The sequence below is a fragment of the Chiloscyllium punctatum genome, chromosome 6 (assembly GCF_047496795.1).
Source record: "Chiloscyllium punctatum isolate Juve2018m chromosome 6, sChiPun1.3, whole genome shotgun sequence".
Lineage (NCBI taxonomy): Eukaryota > Metazoa > Chordata > Chondrichthyes > Orectolobiformes > Hemiscylliidae > Chiloscyllium > Chiloscyllium punctatum.
Window position 1 is genome coordinate 75,624,473 of NC_092744.1, and position 22,874 is coordinate 75,647,346.

At 41.6% G+C, this 22,874-nt stretch overlaps 1 protein-coding gene across 1 annotated transcript in view; it reads right to left on the bottom strand.

The window, feature by feature from the left end:
* Window positions 1-7,216: 7,216 nt before the first annotated feature.
* LOC140479097 (beta-arrestin-1-like) overlaps window positions 7,217-22,874 on the bottom strand; it is a 39,223-nt gene continuing 23,565 nt past the window's right edge. Inside the window, exons 7-14 of the mRNA XM_072572965.1 lie at window positions 21,900-21,973; window positions 20,958-21,093; window positions 19,143-19,227; window positions 18,626-18,698; window positions 14,912-15,049; window positions 14,581-14,658; window positions 13,608-13,631; window positions 7,217-11,082 (exon numbers count right to left, since the gene is read on the bottom strand). Of these exons, the coding sequence (XP_072429066.1) occupies window positions 10,998-11,082; window positions 13,608-13,631; window positions 14,581-14,658; window positions 14,912-15,049; window positions 18,626-18,698; window positions 19,143-19,227; window positions 20,958-21,093; window positions 21,900-21,973 (693 nt within the window). The 3' untranslated portion in view covers window positions 7,217-10,997. The remainder of the gene's footprint in view (window positions 11,083-13,607; window positions 13,632-14,580; window positions 14,659-14,911; window positions 15,050-18,625; window positions 18,699-19,142; window positions 19,228-20,957; window positions 21,094-21,899; window positions 21,974-22,874) is intronic.

The following is a 22,874-nucleotide window of genomic DNA, read 5'->3' on the forward strand; positions in this document are numbered from 1 at the left end:
ATGGAATTTCCCCTGAACTAAATCAGAAGAAATTGCATCAACACAATCTGTTTTTAAAGACAATGTTAAAGAGTGCAATGAGAAAGTGGCAACCAGATGATAATTATTTCTAAATATTTCACTATATATCTCTTATAGCCTTGCAACAAACGTGTCAATGACAGCTAAGGCCACCTTTGAGTTTAAAATAAAAAGTACTGGAGAAACACAGCAAGTCAGCAATGGCAGCATAGAGGAAGAGCCAGTCATAGAGATGTACAGCACAGAAACAGATCCTTCAGTCCAATTCGTCCATGCCAACCAGATATCCTAACCTAATCTAGTCCCATTTGCCAGCACTTGGCTCATACCCCTGTAAATCCTTCCTATTCATATACTCATCCAACCTTTTAAATGCTGTAAGTCATCACCCCATGTAGAATAAAAGTAACCCAGTGAACTGCATTGAGGATAGGACTGCCGCTTCTCTTTGATGTCACTCTCCACAACACCATGATCACTTGGGTAAACTGCAAGGGACTGCATCAATTTGCTTTCTGGCCAGAAATAGCCAGTGGGGGTGGTCCTGGCTCCTGTCAGCCAAGACTTTGAGAGTCTATTAGGCATCTGTGGAGAGACAAACAAAGTTAATGATTCAACAATGTTCTGACGTGCCACAGCAAGAAACTGTCATGACCTCCTCAGGCGACAGACATAAGCTACAACTAACAGGGTACCCTACATTGCCCAGTACTTCTCAGGAGCCAAAAAGCTATGCCATCTTCTTCACAGCCAACAACACAGTCTCTATGTGGATGAACACCTTACCAAGACCTTCCCCACACCTCTACTTCTCACCTTTAAATAGCCACCAAACCTCAAACAGATAAAATGATAGAGTGTCAACACGAATACCACCATTATAGGTGGGTACTCCTCCCACCATGCATGTGGCAGGTACTCACGTGACTTGGCCAATGTTGTCTATCTCATACGCTGCAGACAAGGATGCCCTGAGGCATGGCACATTGGCGAGACAATGACAACGGATGAATGGGCACGGCACAATAATCAACAGACAGACGTGTTCCCCCCCCAGTTGGAGAACACTTCAGTGGTCTGGGACATTCGACCTCAGACCTTCAGGTGACTGTCCTCCAAGATGGACTTCAGGACAGGCAACAACGAAATGTGGCCGAGCAGAGGCTGATAGCCAAGTTCGGTTGGGATGGCCTCAACTAGGACCTTGGGTTCATGTCACACTACAGGTGACCCCACTGCACCACACACACACACACACACACACACACACTTCTGCAGACCCATACACCCACACAGATCCTCTCTCATACACTCTCACATACACTCCCACACTCACACACGCATCCTCTCACAGACTTATACCTCTTTACACTCACATTCACATGCATTCAAATATACATACTGTCTCACAGACTCTCATACCCCTCCACACACCCACACCCAATTGCACATGCACACATATAAGTTTGTGGGGTGAATTTATACTTGCAGAATAACATCTAATTTTGCTCAAAACCTGCATGAATCCATGTAAGATACTGTAAATCCCTCTTTTACATTAGAATCAGTCTGAACATTGGGGTACAGACAATCTCAACAGGACATCCCACACCTTCAATGTATTATCTGGGCCAACATGGCAACTATTGTTAAAGTTCACTTGAGAATGTAACTTTAAGAAAGTTCTGGAATTTAAGAACTGAAACCAAGATGCCCATTCTAAAAGATGAGAGACTTAACAAACAATCCAGGTCTTTTTCAATATATAATTTCAGTTACATCACACTATAACCTGTTGCTATAGATTCTGTGTCCTACGATCTTATACTCCACAATCACCTGGTGAAGGAGCAGTGCTCCGAAAGTTAGTGCTTCCAAATAAACCTGTTGGACTATGAGCTGGTGTTGTGTGACCTTTAACTTTGTACACCCCAGTCCAACACTGGCACCTCCAAATTAATGATTTGAGTCCATTATCAGTCTTTGGAGCTTAAGGGGAGCTGGAAACATGATGAAAAGGTGCTATAGAAACGAGGGTAGGAGGAGCAAATGGAGCAGATGACAAAAGCAGCTTGGAGTGAACAGACATAGGGACGTCAAATGGTCATAGAGGACTGATTTAAATGTGTTAATGGTAGGTGCTAATAACAGAAAATGGGACAGCTCCATTAGGAGCTAACCCATGCACACAAGGCACTGGAAGAGAGTGTATGAGGGGACTGGAGACAATAAATATGTTGTACATAGTTCATGCTCTAATGTTATTGAGCTTGATGTTGTGCCCTGAAGGCTGCAAAGTGCCTGAGTGGAAAATGAGATGCTCCAGCTTCCTTTGATGTTGCCTGGAAAATTTTAGCAGTTCTAGAACAGAAATGTGAGCATGGGAAGAAGAGAGGCTATTAAACTGGCAAGCAACCAGTAGGTTGGGGGCCATTCTTGCAGTCAGAGTGGAGGTGTTCTGCGAAACTGGTTACCCAGTCAGCATTTTATCTTGCTAATGTAGAGGTGACTGCATTGTAAGCAGACTAGATTGGCAGAAGGATAAGTAAATTACTGCTTCACTTCAGAATTATATTTGGTGCCTTGGCCAACAAAGAGGGAGAAAGTTGGAAGGTTCCAATGGGAAGTTAAGAGTTGCTGGGAATAATGAAGAAGCAGATCAGAGAGTCACAGTAGAAGGCTGACAGAAGAGGGTAAGGAAATATGTCTTCAGTGATGACATCTGGTGGGTGTAGCAGGAAAGCTGAAGAATGGTTCTTTGAATGCAGAGGCTGGCAGCATGGAAAATGAGGCCAAGGGGAACGCTATCATTGTTCTGGAAGGGAGAGGAAGGGCAGATGCGCAGTAAAGGGGCTGAGGGGTTATACGTCAAAGTAACATTAATTATTATATTAATATTAAGCACAACTATGCATGGTAATACTACGTACTGACTTATGGTTACATTAGGTAAGGGTGAAGTTATATTCTTCATGTGCTCATGTCCATATGTTCTAGAGTGTCTCATTTTAGAATGTTCTAACTCCACCCACACTGTGGTATTTATACTCAGTGACGTGCAGCACAGTGACATCAGCACAATGTTGCTCCAGGGTCCTGAAGCTCTCACATAACAGTCGCCACTTGAAATCTGTTTCTAGTTCTATGTAGACTCCCATTCCATGTGATTGCTAATTTCTGCCTTTGTGATCTCTAGTAGTATGTCAATGCTTGTTGTTCTAAAGCAGTAGTATTGCCTCTGGATGGGCTATTTGTGTGTTCAAGTCCTACTTCAGACTGAGACCTAAGTATGGAATGCTAATACTCTAGTAGAGTATGAAGGCTGTGCTATGCTATTACAGGGGCTGCTTTCTGGATGACATATCTTAAAGGGACACCAATGCCATGACATCACTTCAAAGTTCAGTTGTGTTAGTCATGGAGTCATAGAGATGTACAGCATGGAAACAGATCCTTCGGTCCAACCCGTCAATGCCAACCAGATATCCAAACCCAATCTAGTCCCACCTGCCAGCACCCGGCCCATAACCCTCCAAACCCTTCCTATTCATACACCTATCCAAATGCCTCTTAAATGTTGCAATTGTAACAGCCTCCACCACTTCCTCTGGCAGCTCATTCCATACACGTACCACCCTCTGTGTGAAAAAGTTGTCCCGTAGCTCTCTTTTATATCTTTCCCCTCTCACCCTAAACCTATGCCCTCTAGTTCTGGACTCCCCGACCCCAGGGAGAAGACTTTGCCTATTTACCCTATCCATGCCCCTCATAATTTTGTAAACCTCTATAAGGTCACCCCTCAACCTCCGACGCTCCAGGGAAAACAGCCCCAGCCTGTTCAGCCTCTCCCTAAAGCTCAAATCCTCCAACCCTGGCAACATCCTTGTAAATCTTTTCTGAACCCTTTCAAGTTTCATAAGACCTTTCTGATAGGAAGAAGACCAGAATTGCATGCAATATTCCAACAGTGGCCTAACCAATATCCTGTACAGCCGCAACTCCCTGATGTCCTGGTAAATATCTATCCCTTGACTAAACTTGAGGAAAACAAGGTAGTTGGTCATTGACAAGGATTAGGTGAAGTACAGTGTGGAGAAATGTGAAATGATTTGTTTTGGTAGTAAGAAAATAAATAGACAATATAAAACACAAGGGTACAATTCTGAAGGCATTCTTCACAGGAGCACAGGGCTGGTTGCTGTATGTACATAAGTAATTGAACATTGAAAGACAAGTTCAGATAATGGTTAATAAAACTAATGGTATCCTGGGTTTTATCAAGGGCATAGAGCAAGAAAGTTTTATTAAATTTGTATAGGATACTAGTTTGGCCTCAGATAGAGCACTGTGTCCAGTTCTGGACCACACTATGAGAAGGATATGAAAGCATTGGAGAGATTTCAGAGAAAATTTACAAGAATAGATCCAGTGATGAAGAATTCAGTTATGAAGATAGATTGGAGATGTAAAGAGTTTTCCTTGTAAAGAATGTAAAGGCTGAGTGGTACACAGCTAGTCAAAATCATGCAGGGCACATACAGAGTAGAAGGGAGAAATTGTTCCCTTGTGAAGGGATCGAGAATGAGAGGGCACAGATTTAAAGTAATTGATAAAAGAAGCAAAAGGAACACAAAGAAATCTTTTTCACACAGGGAGTGGTTAGGGTCTGGATTGCACTGCCTGAGTCTGTGGTGAGAACAGATTTAGTTGAAACATTCAGAAGGGAGTTAGCTTTTTATCTGAGAAGAAAAAGGGTGTTGAGTTACAGGGAGAAGGCAAGGGAATAGCTCTCGATGAGTTGCTCATTTTGGAGAGATGGCATGGCCACAATCATCCCAATGGCCTCCTTCTACACTGTAGTAATGATGTGACATTGTGGTGATCATATTGGTTATTTATTGGATATCGCTGTATGAAAAGTGACTGCTAACAGCTGCAACAACTGCCATTTGGAAAGTACACCCTAAAGCACATTGGGATGTGTGGAGTTGGAGAATAACATTTAGAGAACCAGCGTAGGACTTGGTAAACTGCAAGGCCAATGCAATTTTTAAAAAATAGATAAGTCCCAGTACCAAAACCAAGCTTTGAGAATTCACTGGGTGGGGCAGACAGCAGTTTAAAAAGCAAAGGTCCATCTGAACTAAGACAATCAGTATCTATTATTAAGCAGCTGCAAGCTCTAAACCTCTTTAAGCATTTTATAATTCACTTTACTTTTTCAGTACCTACAGTTTCCAGATAAATTCATTCATTATTCTTGTGAATTTACAACTGAAGTATGTATGTACTGCTGGGATGTGAAAATTGGTAACATTTTCATAAGTCATTTAAATCCAATCATTTATGAATAATTTATCTTTGTTCATCTGTAAATTTGGATTCCAGTAATTATTGTCTGTCAAAGGGCAGCACAGTGGGACAATAGTTGCACTGCTACATTACAGTGCCAGGGACCTGGTTTTGATTCTATCCTCAGAATCCAAATATCCCAATGTCTGCACGGGTTTCCTCTGGGTGCTTCTATTTCCTCACACAATCCAAAGATGTGCAGGTTAGGTGGACTGGCCATGCTAAGCCTATTTCCTGATTTGATTCCCTACAGTGTGGAACCAGGCCCTTCAGCCCAACAAGTCCACACTGCCCCTCTGAAGAGTAACCCACCCAGACCCATTTCCGTCTGACTAATGCACCTAACACTATGGGCAATTTAGCATGGCCAATTCACCTGACCTGCACATCTTTGAACTGTGGGAGGAAACCGGAGCACCTGGAAGAAACCCACGCAAACACAGGGAGAATGTGCAAACTCCACATAGACAGCTGCCCGAGGCTGGAATTGAACCTGGGTCCCTGGAGCTGTGAGGCAGTAGTGCTAGCCATTGAGCCACCGTGCCACCCCAGGTGAAGGGCTTTTGTCCGAAATATTGATTCTCCTGTTCCTCGGATGTTACCTGACCTGCTGTGCTTTTCCAGCACCACACTCTTGATAAGCCATCCCATATGTCGGCTTGGTGGGTTAACCGTAGTAAATCTGGGATTATGGGGATAGGATAGGGTCTGGGTGGGATACCCTTCAGAGGGTTGGTGCAAGACTCAGTGGGCCAAAACACCTCTTTTCATACTATAGGGATTCTATGAACATATAAATCAGTAGTGCAGCCTGGCTTATATGCGGTACCCCTAAAGCTGAAGTGAACACTTTACTGTAGACAGTCAGTTTAAATGGATTATTATACATTCTAAGATTTGTTTGCACTTTTGGGATTAGATTTTTATAATCAATTTTAAATGAACATGCCCAATTCTCTGTAGATGCCAAACACAGTGAGTCTAATTTGTGTTGCAAAGGTTTTGCTGAGGTTAAGATGGACAAAAATAACGAAGAGCAACTGAATGCCAATTGCCCAGTTATACATTGGTCCCTTCTCCTGAAACTGATCAAAGCATCCCAGAGCAAAATAGTGTGCAGTCAAAACTTTGCACCTTCTTCATTGATCATTGGTTCTTTTTTCACAAAGTTACGATTTACTAAAACATGTGTTTAGTTGGAATGAAAAAGGCTTTTCCTGATTCACAGAAAGAAGTTGTTCAAATCTTTTGGCTTTCTCCATTATTCAGTTAGATCATGGCTGACCTGTAGTTCGACTCGACCTTCTGATATCCTCACTAAACACAAATCTATTGACATCAATCTTGAAACTGTCAATCTACCCAGCATTCAAAATCTTTGGTGAGGAGAGATCCAGACTTCCACTTTTTGTTTTAAAAGAGAGTCTAAATGACTTGAAGAACTTTTGAACAATTTTAACATTAAAATCTAATTGGTGCGTTGCAAGGACTTGTTTCAGAAATTTCAAAACTAACTTTTAAACAAATCTCTTTAGAAAACTCCTGCGCTATCTGTTCAATAACTCTTGAAACATATCCAGCCTTTCAAAAACCATTCAGAATTTTGTTTTTTGATTCTATTATGAATTCCCACCCAGACGTCTCAGTAAAAAATGAATAAAGTTGTTGTATTTTTATTTATAATTATGAGCTCCTATTCTTGCTATCTTTCTAAACAAAAGCTGCTTCACCCTTCCATGGTTTGAATTTCTAGTACTTGGAACTGCTATTGTATAGCAGTGATGTCTTATTCAATATCACTCCATCACTTTGAGGTGTCCCTAAAAAGAGGCACACACAGTCATTTTATGCAGTTTCCAACGTCTGTATTTATTCATGGGCTTTCCTTTAAAGCCTGGACGTTCGATTATAACAAACAGTAACTACTGCACAGAACAGGCTAATTATTTGATCGATTTTATTTCATTTACATCTCTACCAAAGGAACCTGAAATAAACAACAACTTTTTTTTGTTAGCACATATTCAGTTAGTTAGTGAGAGCCAGCAGTTTCTACATTAAAGGGTTGGGAGAGAACAGCCAACAAAGTCCAAATTAGTGACTGGGTGCAAGGATTGTCATTACATAGATAACCAATAAGCAATACAATCTCTGAATTTAGAGAACGCAATCAATAAAAAAAAACTTAGCTCCATCACAAAGCGCATAGGATATCAAAGCTTTTACTATGGGGAGAAAGGGGACAACTTTGGAAAAGACACTTTGAGTTGAAATGATGAAGTTGTAACGATTGTGAAGGGAATTAGCAAACAAGATTACAGGTTAATGTAACTCTGTGGAGAAGGAGTCAAATCTCCAGGGACATAGCCTGCAAATAAGCAAAATCAGGATCAAGAAAGGGAAATGAATTTAGAGGGATCTTTGCCATCCAAAGGACAACTGAACAGCCAATGAAGTGACAAAAATGCATTTAGTTAGAATGAAGAAGGCTTCTCTTATTCACAGAAATAGGTTGTTCAAACTCTCTGACTTGCTCTGTTATTCAGTTAGAAGTATAGCTCAACTCCACTCCCCTACCATTGCTCCATATCTTTTGAAATCTTCACCTCATAAATCTATTGACGTCAATCTTGAAACCATCTCAGAATGCACAATCTTTGGTGAAGAGAGATCTGGATTTCCACTATGTTTTATGTTTATTGTATGTATCTCATTCATAAATAACCAAACTATTATTCTATTAAGGCCTTGTATCAATCTGCACCACACTTTTTTTCAGAAAAACGTATTTCCTTCTTCAGGTCCTGTGTCCAAACTGAACACAGTACTCCAGCTAGTGTCTGATCAAGGTATTGTACAAATGAATGATGTCTTTGTATTCAATCTCTTTGAGATAATGACGAACAGGTGCATTAGCCATTTTGATAGCATTTTGTACATGTGCCTTAGCTTTGTCGTGCTTTGCGAATATGGACACCTAGGTCCACTGGTTCACTGCAATTCCTAATCACTCACCATTATGAAACTCACTATTCTTTACAAATTGTTTCAGCTCTATGTTAATGTGCATTTCTACAGTTTGAGAGCAGGAGTTGCAGACATGGTTCCAGCCAGTGGAATCCACTTTGCATTGCTTGGCCTCTCAATGCCGAAACTTTATCCTGCTCTGGCCAATTTTTGAGCATAACTTGGATGTTTGTGGACAATGCTCTATCCCACAATCAAAAACTTAAAACTCATGTTGTAACAAACCTGGGAGTCTCTTCAAAGCTCAGGAACTATAAAAAACACAGTAAATTAAGAATGCATTTTTTTTGCTGATTCTATGAATCAGCTGGATTCTATGAAGAGGCAGCTGAAGTTCTGTAGACAGTCTCAACACCTTCCTTGAGATCTTCTGTCACTGCCATCGGACCACCCCGATCAAAGTCTTCAAACTCAATGTCATCTTGATCAACACTGAGAACAAAGAGGAGGAAATGTCTGTCAAAAGCATAGTCTCTTCCAGCCTGCACATGCAAAATCATAGACAGTCATCTAATAATTACCTGGATAACTGGTTACTGAATGAGGTAATCCACAAAATAGTATGTGTTGTACATATGGGAGTATCTTATAAATGGGTTGGAGTTTGCTGCCAAAATAATAGTGGGGCTAATGGTAGTCCCCATTATGAGTTTACTAAATAAGTGTGAATGTCAAAAAGTTGACATCAAGGTTGTACCATTCACTGTCTTGCATTTCATGAATACAGCAACTCACTGTCTTATTGAAATGGATCAAATGGTGCACATGCAAATGATTTGGCACGTGCACCAATATAAACTATACACACCACAGAAAACTAAACTTTGCCTTTCTAATCTAAGTACTCCTTTAACAATGTCAATTGCTGACACTCAATACTTCTGGCATTGAAAATAAACTATTATGGAAACTCACTCCTTCAGGTTTGGTGGTTGAAGTTTCAAAGGTGTAAGATGAATTTTCAAGTTTCATTTCCATCCTTAATTTTTGTTTTCTTCCTTATTGAATCTTTCTTTATTGCTATTTCTTATTTGCTGCTTGATTAACTTTGAATTCCCTCAGTCATTTGTATTTACATCCCAGTCCTTTTACTGTTCATTTCCCAATCATAGGGCCTGATTGATTAATGAAACACATGATTGCAAGCTCGGATCACTCTTGACCTCACAATTATGGTATCACTGAATGTCACTTTGCAGCCAAGAGCTTTAAGATCCTTAGTGTGCAAAGTTCGGTCTAAATGATGACAAATGCATTCAATCTCCTACTGCAGTAAATGCTGGACCAGTGAAAGGAGTGGAATTTGGGGACTTACCCTCTGCTATGTAATCAGGGAAGTAACTTTGTGTAATGATCCAATACTGAAGGGACATTACTGTGTCCATCCAATCTGACAGCTGCAAGGTTGCAAATTTTCACTCATTGCACCCTGAACAGTGTTAGGAATTGTGCTGCAGTTTTTACTGCCAGATGTTCCTGGTTACATTACATTACATTACATTACAGTGTGGAAACAGGCCCTTCGGCCCAACAAGTCCACACCGACCCGCCGAAGCGTAACCCACCCATACCCCTACATTTACCCCTTACCTAACACTATGGGCAATTTAGCATGGCCAATTCACCTGACCTGCACATCTTTGGACTGTGGGAGGAAACCGGAGCACCCGGAGGAAACCCACGCAGACACGGTGAGAACGTGCAAACTCCACACAGTCAGTCGCCTGAGGCGGGAATTGAACCCGGGTCTCTGGCGCTGTGAGGCAGCAGTGCTAACCACTGTGCCACCGTTCAAGTCCCATCCCAGGACTGGATGACCAAGGAATGCGCATTCATAACACGGTCCATTAGTTTGACTATCAGCATGGAAATCCTTCCAAAACACTTGTGGTAGTCAATAGATAGGGGAGAGGCTTCTGGTCAGTCACACTTGCTGCAGAGTGTCATCCATCAAGATGCAACTTCTGGATTCAGGCTAGCAATCTGTCTCCCAGAAAGAAAAGCTGAGGGAACTAGAAGTGGGCATATGTTTTGTCTGCCTCACGTGAAACTAGACCCAAGAAATCTTCTAAGGTTAAGCCTGAACTGTGGGGAGAATAATTAGCTGGAATAAAATAATTTCTGGAAAGCTCTGGATTTCAGGACTAGGTACCAGATGAATGTGCAAGAAATAAAACAAGTACTTACAGGCTTCCTGTGAATTGTGGATTTGAAGGAAAAGAAATAGAGGAAAATTTGAAGGTGTATCTACTCAACATTGAAAGTTAATTATAAAACACTAACATACATAGGCACATGTAGGTTCAATGAAAATCAATCTAAAATCATATTTAACTCCACTCTTTTTACTCACTCCTATTCATTTGAATGTGATTGCATCACATTACTTCCTACTTAGTCCCATTATCTGGGATTACAACGCAGCAATGCATTTTGTTATTTACTTCCATCAGAGACAATTCTAATGACCAAGTTCCTTTCCATTCTCTACCATTATATAAAAATTCCTGTGGACCAGTCTCTTCCCAGTCTGCAGCTATTACGTAGGATTTAAATGAAGAACTATTTTCCCACTCAATCCCATCTGCAGATGTTTTTCACTTGAGTTTACAGTGCATTTGGAACTCACCAGTTTGGGGGTTGGGGTGCATGAGCAAGAACGGTAACTCCACAGCAACATCACTGCAAAGGAAGAGAAAAACAAGAAACTGACAAGTGCTTGTAATGTTTCAGCTCAAAGATTGAATGGAGCCATTTCAATTTTCTTCAATTCATCTTTCAGTTCCCCTCGGACCTTTTCCCTTGTTGTGTGAGCTACAGTGGTTACACTAGACCTCCACACACTGCCCAACTTTACTTTGTACTGAAGAGCTACATCGCTGATCCTATATGAAAGGGATGTGAGGTAAAAACAAAGACTGCAGATGCTGGAAACCAGATTCTGGATTAGTGGTGCTGGAAGAGCACAGCAGTTCAGGCAGCATCCGAGGAGCTTTGAAATCGACGTTTCGGGCAAAAGCCCGATGAAGGGCTTTTGCCCGAAACGTCAATTTCGAAGCTCCTTGGATGCTGCCTGAACTGCTGTGCTCTTCCAGCACCACTAATCCAGAATATGAAAGGGATGTGCCCAACACCAACCAGTGAGAATGGTTGAGGTGAACCTTAAGAAGGGTGAGAATATTTTTGCCACCTTGGGTTGGGCTGGATGGCTTGGATAACTATTGATGGAGCACGGGGTTTGGTGTGAGAGCATTTTGCTTTCCCAGCTCCCTCAACTAAGTCACAGGCTGTTGCGAGGAGAACAGAGTGGGGATGTGTTGGCAGGCTATTGCAAGAGAAAAGTATGAAGATGGGTTCACGGGTTGTTGCTTCAGGAACAGAATGGGGAAGGGTATACAGGCCATTGGTCAGGAAACAGAGTGGGATTAGGTACACAGGCCATTGCCTGGGGAACAGTTTAGAGATGGTTTCACAGGCAGTTGCTCGGGGAACAGAGTAAGGATGGATTCATAGATCGTATAATCCCTACATTGTGGAAACAGGCCACTAATCCCCACAAGTCCACACTGATCCTCCGAAGAGTAACCCACCCAGGCCCACTCTCCTACCTTATTACTCTACATTTACCGCTGACTAATATGCCTAAGCCACACATCCCTGAACACTATGGGCAATTTAGCATAATCAATTCACCCAACCTGCACATCTTTGGATTGTAGGAGGAAACCGATGTATCTGGAGGAAACCAACGCAGACACGGGAAGAATGTGCAAACTCGAAACAGACAGTTGCCTGAGGCTGGAATTGAACCCGGGTTCCTGGCGCTGGGAGGCAGCAGTGCTAACCATCAAATTACAGTGCTAACCACTGGTTCACAGGTCATTGCTGGGGGATCAGTGTTGGGGTGGGTTCATAGTTGACTTTCTCATTCCTAGGCCATTTGAAGCACTAAAGAGACCATTTATTTTGTCAGAAACTGGTGTGGGTGTAATGAGCCAGGTGATGCAGGAAGAGCCCTTGTATCCAAGTAGCGAACTGCACTCATTGGTCAGAATGGAACGGGGGTATACTGAGGACTGACAGAGTTTGATGTTGTAATGGCTGGTAATTGTATACTGGGCACAGGTCTGCATGACCCCCTCCTGTCAATCCCTGAACACACTGAAACCTGTCTTTCCTGTTAAGATGCAATGATGGGTGGTAACGTGAGGCAGTTCTTGCCAATATTGCTCCTCAATATTTTGTCAGCATGCTCAGTGTGCACTCTGTCAGGGACACTGTGTTGGTGCACAGTAGGACACTGGTGCTACCCAATAGCACGAGGCCAGTGTGCCTCAGAGTGACAGTGGCAGGAGGCTGGTGTTGCCGTTGTTCATGGAACATCCAGCAGCAGGTGATGATGATGAGGGAAGATACTAGGCACTGGGATTTAGAGAAGGATGTCTTTGGGGAAAAGAGGTTTCAAGGGAAAAAGAATCAGACAGACAAAGGATTTCCTCAACTAGATATAAACCACAGGCTTAATGCCATTTAAATAGTGTGTCTCCCATGTTTAACCTTAAGTTCTTTTCAGGTTTGTAATTGCCTGATGTCAGTGGAATAAAGAATCCTTGCTTCTATGGGCCATCTGTACATTCAAACCTCAGGTTATATTTTATAATGCTGTGCCAGTGTGGGTCAATCTGGGCACTGGCAGGACAGTAGTATTGCTCTACAGTGCAGTTCTAATATGGTGCACTGGAAGCATAATTTTCCTTTTCTTTCCCAAAAATCCATCATGAAAGCTGAAGATTCTCCATGATTCACCTTCAGATATTGCCCCACATTCAGTGAAAGCACCCCAGTACGAATGGGCTTAGGTTATAAATACCAACAGGCTATTTAGCTGTGGATCAAGTACATTGTAACATAGTTCACCCCGATTTCTACACATGCTGTTATGAGCAGGAGTCACTTTGCTTTGGTCATCAGTGAGGGATCTGAGAGCTGTGTGAATTCAGCGCAGATCACAAACCATTTAGTCTGTATGATTTGGACCCAGCTTCACTGAGTTGTGCTTCTAGTTCCACAGGACTGTCGCGATAATGAGCAGCATTGCACTCCAGTGGACAACCGTGAATCAAACTCTGCTGAGTCTAATCTTTAGAAATCCTGCATTGAAGGAATTGATCAACCTCATATTTGGATGAGTCAACGTAACAGCTTACCTGAACAAAACATCTCCCAGCATACTGAAAGGAAAATAAAGAGACAATTTGACCAACAAAAGAAAGACAATCACTGTACTTCAAAGTATACAATTAAAAGTGACAAGTGGTTGATTTCAAGGGATGAAATCAAACCCGACATAAGCATTGTGATAAAACATCTCCTTAATAATGGGAGAGACAGCAATGTACTAACCCCGAGGCCCAAGCTAATCCTCCAGGGCCATGTATTCAAATCCTATTACAGCAGCTGGTGAAATTCCAGCTCAATTAATTTTTAAAAAGCCAATGTAGCATTGACAGCTGCTCTCAGTAATGATGAATAATTGTCCTTAGAAACTGTTTGGTTCACTAATGTCCTTGAGGAGATGAAATCAACCATCCATTCCCTGGTCTGATCTACATGCGACTCCAGAATCACAGGAATATGGTTGATTCCTAACTGCCCTCTAAAATGGCCAAGCAAATCATCAGTTCAAGGTTAATAAACATTGGGCAACACGTTGGATTTGCTGGTGACTCTGATCTTCATAAATTATGCATTAAGGTAAGTATTTCAAACTTCACATCAATCATATAAAAGTAAAACAGAGTACTTCAGATGCTGGAAATCTGGAATAGAAACAGAAATTATTGGAGAAGCACAACGGGTCAGCATCAGCAGAGAGAAAGCAAAGTTAACATTGTGAGCCTGGCGACTCTTCTTCAGAACATTTTGCATTTACCCAGTGAAGCTCTGAGACAGAGTTACTCTTTATAAAAGTCCTTTTATGGTGCTAGCATGTGATTCTAAGCCATCATTCAGTGCTCCATCCAACACAGCTGACTTGAGTTCATAGCTTAGTATACACTTCAATCCCTTTTTAGCTACGTTTGAGTGTTAGTGCAATTGTATTATTCAGCTGACTGGATTTCCCAAAGCCGCAATGGTCAGTCATTGGAGAAAAGAGCTTATTCTGTGTGTGATACTTACCCAGATACAATCAACTTCACCCTTACTTTGTATGAAACAAGAATTCCCCAAACTTCTCGATCGATTCCTTCTTTTAAGCTGAAAACACAGAATAGAAATGTTAATCGCATTGAGAAAGACAGATGGTAGACCAAATATTTCCAGCAACAGGAAAAGGCCTCTTTATGCTAACTGCTTTCACTGTTTTTTAAAATAGGAAGATAATCATGACGTGCACTGCCTGAAACCTAACACATGTTTCACATGTTAAAGATTGGTCTTCAAAAGAAAATGTTATAAAAAAATCACCCCTTGAGTTATCCAACATGTGAGAAAACTTGCCCTGTCTTACATTGTGGTCGAAGCCAAGTTGGTGTCCTCGTGTCTGAGTTTTCCGTCCAGCACCACACCGTGTTTGTCACGGTTATTAGCAATGACAGGATAGAGAGCGTAGATTTTCTTGAGAGTGGAACCTGGAGTGACCTGTTCACTGAGTAAGAATACACTTATCAATAAAAGTAAAATACAAATGAGCATATACTTCCGAATCCCTCCCCAACCAAATCTTAGAGCTACCATCCACTGTACACAACCCCATGGCACAAACGAAATATAATCTATGTATGTGTTCAGTGAACAGTCTAAATATAACCCCATCATCAATACACACATGAACACATATGGGATATGACACAGATGCACCTCAAGTACAGGCAGTACATCAGCAATTAACAGTGAAACATTCCAATCTGGAGCTTCCAATCAGGGTGGAACATCTTGAGAAATTTCAAGCTTAATTTAAATCAGTCCTTAAAGGTTTTGAAAAATATCTGTAGTGGTTCAAAAGTCAATTCAAAGTAATCTCATAACTGGCCATGGCTCAGGTTGGTACGGTTTGTTTCTGCTGATTGTTCTCATTCAGCAGTTTCCCATATTGTCAACAGTATTCCAGATGCACGGATACTTTGATCTAGAGTTGCTAACCTACAATTGCAGTGACCAGCAGTTCATGCAAACAAAAACAGAATATACTAGAGAAACTCAGCAACGTCACCCAGGGAAGAAACATATTAGATTGTAAACATTAACCCTCTGTGTCTCTCCCTAGATACTGAAAGATTGGCTGAGTTTCTCCAACACGTTTCTACTTTAATTTAGATCTCAAGCATCTACAGTATTTTGCTTTTATTAAAGCAATCAATTGAAACCTCAATTAAGGAGACAAGGGAGGAACTTTCTGAGGCCCTGGTGGAGCTTTTTAATACTTCGCTGCCCACGGTTGAATTACCAAATGACCGGAGGTTAGTTAATGTGGTTTCTTTGTTCAAGAAGGGCAGCAGGGATAGGCCAATTCATTACAGACCAATTAGCTTGATGTCAGTGACAGGGAAGTTATTGGAAAAAATTCTGAGGGACAGGATTATCAACACTTGGAAAGGCAGGGCTAGTCAGCACAGACTTGTTCGAAGAAGATCCTATCTGACTAATTTAACTGAGTTTTTTGATCAGATGACTAATTTAGCTGATGAAGATTGTGCCTTTGATGACATCTACATGCAAGGCCTTTGACTGTGGGACCTTGTCCCTCATGGAAGGCTGGTCCAAAAGATGGGATGCAAGGCAAGTTGGCAAAATAGGTCCAAACTTAGCTTACAAATAAGAGGCAGAGAGTGATTTGAAAGGTTGATTTTGTAATTGGAAGCCTGTGACCAGTGGTGTACCACAGGGATCGGTGCTGGGATCCTTGCTGTTTGATATGCACATTAACAAATTGGATGTGAATGTAGAAGGTATAAGTGATAAGTTTTCAAATGTCACAAGAAATGATGGTATTGTTGTAGTGAGGAGGGTGGTCTCAGGCTACAGTCTGATATTGATCAGCTGGTAAATTGGGCAGCACTTTGGATGATTGAATTTAAGCCTGATCAGTGTAAGGTGATGAATTTTGGGATGTCTAATCAGAAAGGGACATACACAATGAACGGTAGATCCCAAGGGAATACTGAGAAACAAAAGGACTTTGGTGTACCAGTCCACAGATCCCTGAAGGTGTCAGCACAGGTAGACAAGATGATGAAGGAGGCATACGGAATGCTTGCCTTCAGCAGCTGGGGCAGAGCATATAGGAGTAAGGAGGTCTTGTTATAACTTTATAAAACATTGGTTAGGTGACAGATGGAATACTGTGTGCAGTTCTGGTCGGCACACTATCAGAAGGACGTGATTGCACTGGAGAGGTGCAGAGGAGATTCACCAAGATGTTATCATAGAGTCATAGAATCATACACCATGGAAACAGACCCTTCGGTCCAACCCATCCATGCCGACCAGATATCCCAACCCAATCTAGTCCCACCTGCCAGCACCCGGCCCATATCCCTCCAAACCCTTCCTATTCATATACCCATCCAAATGCCTCTTAAATGTTGCAGTTGTACCAGCCTCCACCACTTCCTCTGGCAGCTCATTCCATACATGTACCACCTTCTGCATGAAAAAGTTGCCCCTTAGGTCTCTTTCATATCTTTCCTCTCTCAAACTAAACCTATGCCCTCTAGTTCTGGAGTCCCTGACCCCAAACTTTGTCTATTTATCCTATCCATGCCCCTCATAATTTTTTAAACCTCTATAAGGTCACCCCTCAGCCTCTGACGCTCCAGGGAAAACAGCACCAGCCTGTTCAGCCTCTCCCTGCAGCTCAAATCCTCCAACCCTGGCAACATCCCTGTAAATCTTTTCTGAACCCTTTCAAGTTCCACAACATCTTTCCGATAGAAAGGGGACCAGAATTGCACGCAAGTCTCAGTTATGAAGAGAGATTATATAGACTGGGTTTGTTTTTACTGGAGCAGAGGAAGGTGAAGGAGGATCTGTTTGAGACAGACAAAATTGTTAGAGGAATAGACAGAGTAGATTGTGAGAATCTCTTCCCCATGGCAGAACATGTCCAAAACCTTTGGGCATTAGGTTAAGGTCGGGAGTAAATGGAAATTTGAGAAAATTGTTTTCACCCAGAGAGTGGTAAAAATATGGAATATGCTGCCTGAGGGAGAGTGGCTGAGGCAGATATTCTCACAATATGTAAGAAGGATATCGATGAGCGCTTAAAATGGCTGGACATTGTGGGCTATGGACGAAGAACAGATAAATAGGCTGAAGGGCCTGTTTCTGTGCTGTATGACTCAACAACTAGGTCTGTTCTTTATACCAATGTAACATTTAATTTGGATTAATTTGTGATCAACAGTTAATTGAAATCACAAACAGGTCTGTTGCAGCAATTACTTGATGCAATCATCAGTTAAATTAGTCTAATTTTGTAATCTTGAATCCTCAACTTCCTCTACGACTGATAAGGCTGCCCAATTGCACTGATTTGAAGAGTTTTTAGCTTAGGGTTTATGCAAATAATTTGGATATTACTTTACCTCCGCACTCTGGTATAATGTCCAGAATAATCCATTTATGCTTTCCTAATAGCATCCCTAGTGGAAACTCCTTTCTGATCATTTTCTGATCACAATGACTCCAGAGGCATAAGCATGGGAAACGTTGCACTAAGACAAATATTACTGAGGTGTCATAGGAAGAGGATTTTGATGAGAACACAATTATATGTCCAACAACTAAATGTCATAAAGCATCTGACAAAACTAAAACTCAACTACAATGAAGTAGCATCGTGTATTCTACTCAGAATGTGATCTTAATATGAACTTTTGAATCATGAATAATTGAAGTTAATGGGCAGACATATTATTGTCTCCAGATCTTCAAGTCTGTCATTACTAAGGATAAGAATTACACCGAACACCCTTCACCGACTGATGGGCAGAAACCTGCAGGTTTCATCAAAATGTAACTGTGTCACTCTTGGTAATGTGTGCGTTTATTTTTATGTTTGGTCAGTTAAACTGCTGGGAACTGGACTGGGATCTTCACCGGTTACTTTTATTTAAGAAATGTGATGTCACATACTGAGCAATTGAAGCTTATCTTGCTGGTACTGGTTGCTAGGAAACTATAATAGAACAGGGCTCCAAAATGAACAGGATGTCTGACTTACTCCACTTCCTCAGCAGCCACCGTCTGGCTGTATTTGTCATGTGAATACAGAACCACCGATGCAAGCTGATCAGCTGAAGGCAAAGACAAGTACAGTTAGAAATCTCTGAATGATTCAAAGATACAGCATGCTGTTCAGAAACAAAAACATTTCACACAATGAAGAAAGAATGAACAATAGTGTGCACCATCTAAAAGATGCACTCCAGCAACTTGTCAATGCTTCTCCAGCAGCAGTTCCTGAACCCTCAACTTCTACCTTCTAGAAGTATAAAGGTAGCAGCACTTGGAAGCTTCCATCCAAGTCCCACACCATCCCAACTCATAATCATATCACCATTCTTACATTGCCACTTGGTCAAAGCCCTAGTAGCACTGTGGGTGTAACTTTGCTGCACAGACTACATTTGTTCAAAACGTTGGCTCACTATCACCTTCTCTTAAACTGTTGATTTACCAGCAATGTCTATGTCCTATGAAAGAACTAAAAAAGAAACCCCTTAGTCCTATCTTCGTACCTGTTATTTTCACCTTCTTCACAGTTTTGGTGGAATGGTTGATCACCTCAACAGTGACTTCAACTGGTTCACCATGGTAATAGATCTATAAAACAGTGCATTTCAAGTGAAGACAATATTTTTCAAAGACTATATTTTGGATCATTTAATTTATCCTTCCATCACAATATGCAATCCTGCCTTCATTAAGAATGAATAATGCTAGAATGTTGTTCCCACTATTTCAGAAAGGGTGCATTCCAGCCACTGATCCTTCTCCCTGTGAAGATCTTGACATCCATCCTGATTGTACATATTACCAGCTTGAAGCTGCATGTTTTTCTGCTGAGAGCGTGGTGCTGGAAAAGCACAACAGGTCAAGCAGCATCCGAGGAGCAGGAGAAGGGCTTTTACCCAAAACATCAACTCTCCTGCTGTGCTTTTCCAGCACCACACTCTCGACTCTAATCTCCAGCACCTTCAGTCCTCACTTTTGCATGTTTTTCTACTACAATCATGAGTTAACTTTCAGTAACAAACTCAGGATTAACTTCACCACTTCTTTAAATGGTGTCTTATTGGCCTTTCATTTCCTTTGCTTCATCCTCTGCTTCTTTCAATGTTGAAGCAAGGAAAGTGACTGTGTTACTTAGTCCTTCATTTTGAGGAGTTAGGGGCTGGGATGTGATTTTAATGAACAACAATCATTGTATGTTCAATTATCAGGGAACTTGGAGTTGGTTATGTCAGATGGAGGTGTGACCATTTTTGTGACATCTTAGTAACAACAGCACTGAATGAGCCCTATTAGGCAGCTCCCAAGCAGGGTGACTGCTTCAGAGAGCTAAGCCAGATGTTTTAGATTTGGTCAGTATTGTTAGCATCCTGTCCCTCTTCATTATCAGATCTATAAACTACTTCTGAGCAGTTAAAGCAGAGGAACTGACTATACCTAAAACAAATAGCTAGTCTTTCAAATATCTTATAAAGTCCTTGCTAACTTGAATATTTTGCAGACACCATGGATTTCATTCCAGAAATAGATCTGACCCTACCGGCTTAAAAAGTGAGCAAATACATTGCAGGGACTGGAGGGTTTGAGTTATAAGGAGAAGCTGGATAGGCTGAGACTTTATTCACTGAAGTGTAGAATGTTGAGGGGTAACCTTATAGAAGTTTATAAAATCACGTGGGGCATAAATAAGGTGAATAGCAAAGGTCTTTTCCCTTGGATGGGGGAGTTCAAAATGAGGGGGTGTATTTTTAAGGCGAGTGGAGAAAGAGTTAAAAGAGCCCTGAGGGGAAACTTTTTCATATTCATAGATGGACAAAGTGGTTGATGCAAATGCAGTTACAACGTTTGGAAAGGTACGTGAATGGGAAAGGTTTAGAGGGATATGGGTTAAATGCAGGCACGTGGGACTAGTTAAGTTTGGGTAATTTGATCGCCCTGTGTGAGTTGGGCTGAAGGGTCCGTTTCCATGCTGATGACTCTATATCTATCACCTAACATGTCTGGATTCATTCCAAAGCAATTTGCAAGCCATTACTTTTCAATTGGTGTTATGTGCACAAATGAGGTAACCAAATTACAAACAGCAGGCTTCCACAAACAGCAGAATCAGCTGAGAGAGAAGTAGGGCTCAGAATACCAAAATCCCCCTCTGTTCTCCTTTGAATACTATCATGTGATCTCTTACGTCTACGTGAGCAGGAAGACGAAGCCTATCTCCAAACCTGCTGGTCATTTACACAAGCAGGTCCTCTCATTCATTTATCGATCTCTGTTGGCCAGCTCTATTTCTGAGGGTAGAACATGGTTTGCCAAACACTCACCTCTTTGTTCAGTGATGCTTCCAGGTGGAGAGGTTTATCTGACATGAGGAATTGTCGGGTCGTTTTAGCCACTGGCTGAAAAATTGGTTTATCAGGAGCATACTGTACTTTACGGATAACCATTGACACGGAACTCCTGGGGGAAGAAAAACATTGAGAATATGAATAATTGTGATGAGGTAGATATTTTAGCAATGTAATTGTATTTGAACTGGAATGCAATCCTCTGTTGTTCTTTTAAAGCAACATGTTATGCAGATATCAGCCAATGAAGTACCCCTATGAGTGGATGAGATAGCATACATTTGCAAATGGATCTAATGTAGAGATTTATTATGCCCACACATGTGCTTATCCCTTACTTGTCTGTTCAAGTGGATTAGCAGACTGTATGCATTAACAGACTGACTGGGTGCACACTGTTGTATTATAGAGGAGATTTCAGAAAGACAGTCCACCTTCAAGCCAGTTAGATGACATCACAACATGTGATGCTCCAGGATAAAGATTCTCACTTCACCTTCATTAATTACAGTGCAATAGAGTCAGTACAGTCTGCAGTTAGTCTGTCAGCCATGTCAGTGTTGCTTTCATGTAATGTACAGTAACATCAGTAAGTACACAAGTACACGAGGTGTAAGTCTCAGACTTCGTGGCAGTTTAAACAGTTCCTGTTGCTCATTAACTTCAAGACATCTGTATCACCAAGAATCCAGTTTTTTTGGTAGATGTTACATCAGCTAACATGTAAGGCAGCATCCAGACCATATCATACTGACAGTGGTGTTTGACCCAAGAAGCCACATCACACACTGTTACATTACAGGGCTGTGTGAGTGATCCTAGCTCACTAACAGAAGAACAGTTACTTTCCACCTGATTATATGTCAAGAAAGGCAGCAATGTTAATTACTTTCCAGGTTCAGACTAATGTGCACTTACCTTTTAGAGATTTTCTCATCGATGCTGAGAGTCTTTGCACAGAATGCCAATATTTGAAAGTCCACCCCACAACACTGTGGAAAGAGTAGAGAAACTCTCCCAAGTCACATATATAATAGGATTGAAAGGTAACATTCTACTGTTAAAACTTCCAAAGGACAAAACCTACTCATTCTGAAGCCAAGCAATGGTACTGAATTCAACCAATGAGTATAAGCAGGACTTGTTTGTTTCCCCAACACAGATGAGTCTCCAAGAACAAGGAAAAAGAGGGTGGGTGGAGGAGAATCAAGGGCAAGCTAATTGTAATTTCCACCTACATGTGGCTAGAGCAAATTCAAGCAATTGATGGTAATGTTCTGACCTTTAAACATATACTGCATAAAACAGTATTGGACCAGGGCTGACTACACTTTCATTTCCTGAACAAACCTGAGAATGGAGCATAATGGCCTAATACTGCAACCTACTTCTGTTGGAGATTAAGCCAAATCAAACTGTCCTAAACTTAAAGAGGGGGCTGGTTACACCATTTAGTTTGCATAGTGTGATCTTTTAGGAGAAAGTAACATTGTAGATGTTGTAGAGCCAGAGTTGATAAAGCATGGCACTAGAGAAGGCACAGCAGGTTAGGCAACATCTGAGGAGTAAGAGAATTGACCTTTTGGGCTTCAGTCCTGAAGAAGGGTCCTGCCCGAAACATCGACTTTGTTGATCCTCGGATGCTGCCTGACCTGCTGTGCTTTCTCTAGTGGGAGAAAGTGAGGTCTGCAGATGCTGGAGATCAGAGTTGAGAGTGTGTTTCTGGAAAAGCACAGCAGGTCAGGCAGTATCCAAAGAGCCGAAGAATCGATGTTTCGGGCCAAAGCCTGAATGATGAAAGGCTTTCTGATGAAGAGGTCTGGTCCAAAACATCGATTCTCCTGCTCCTCGGATGCTGCCTGACCTGCTGTGCTTTTCCAGCAACACACTCTC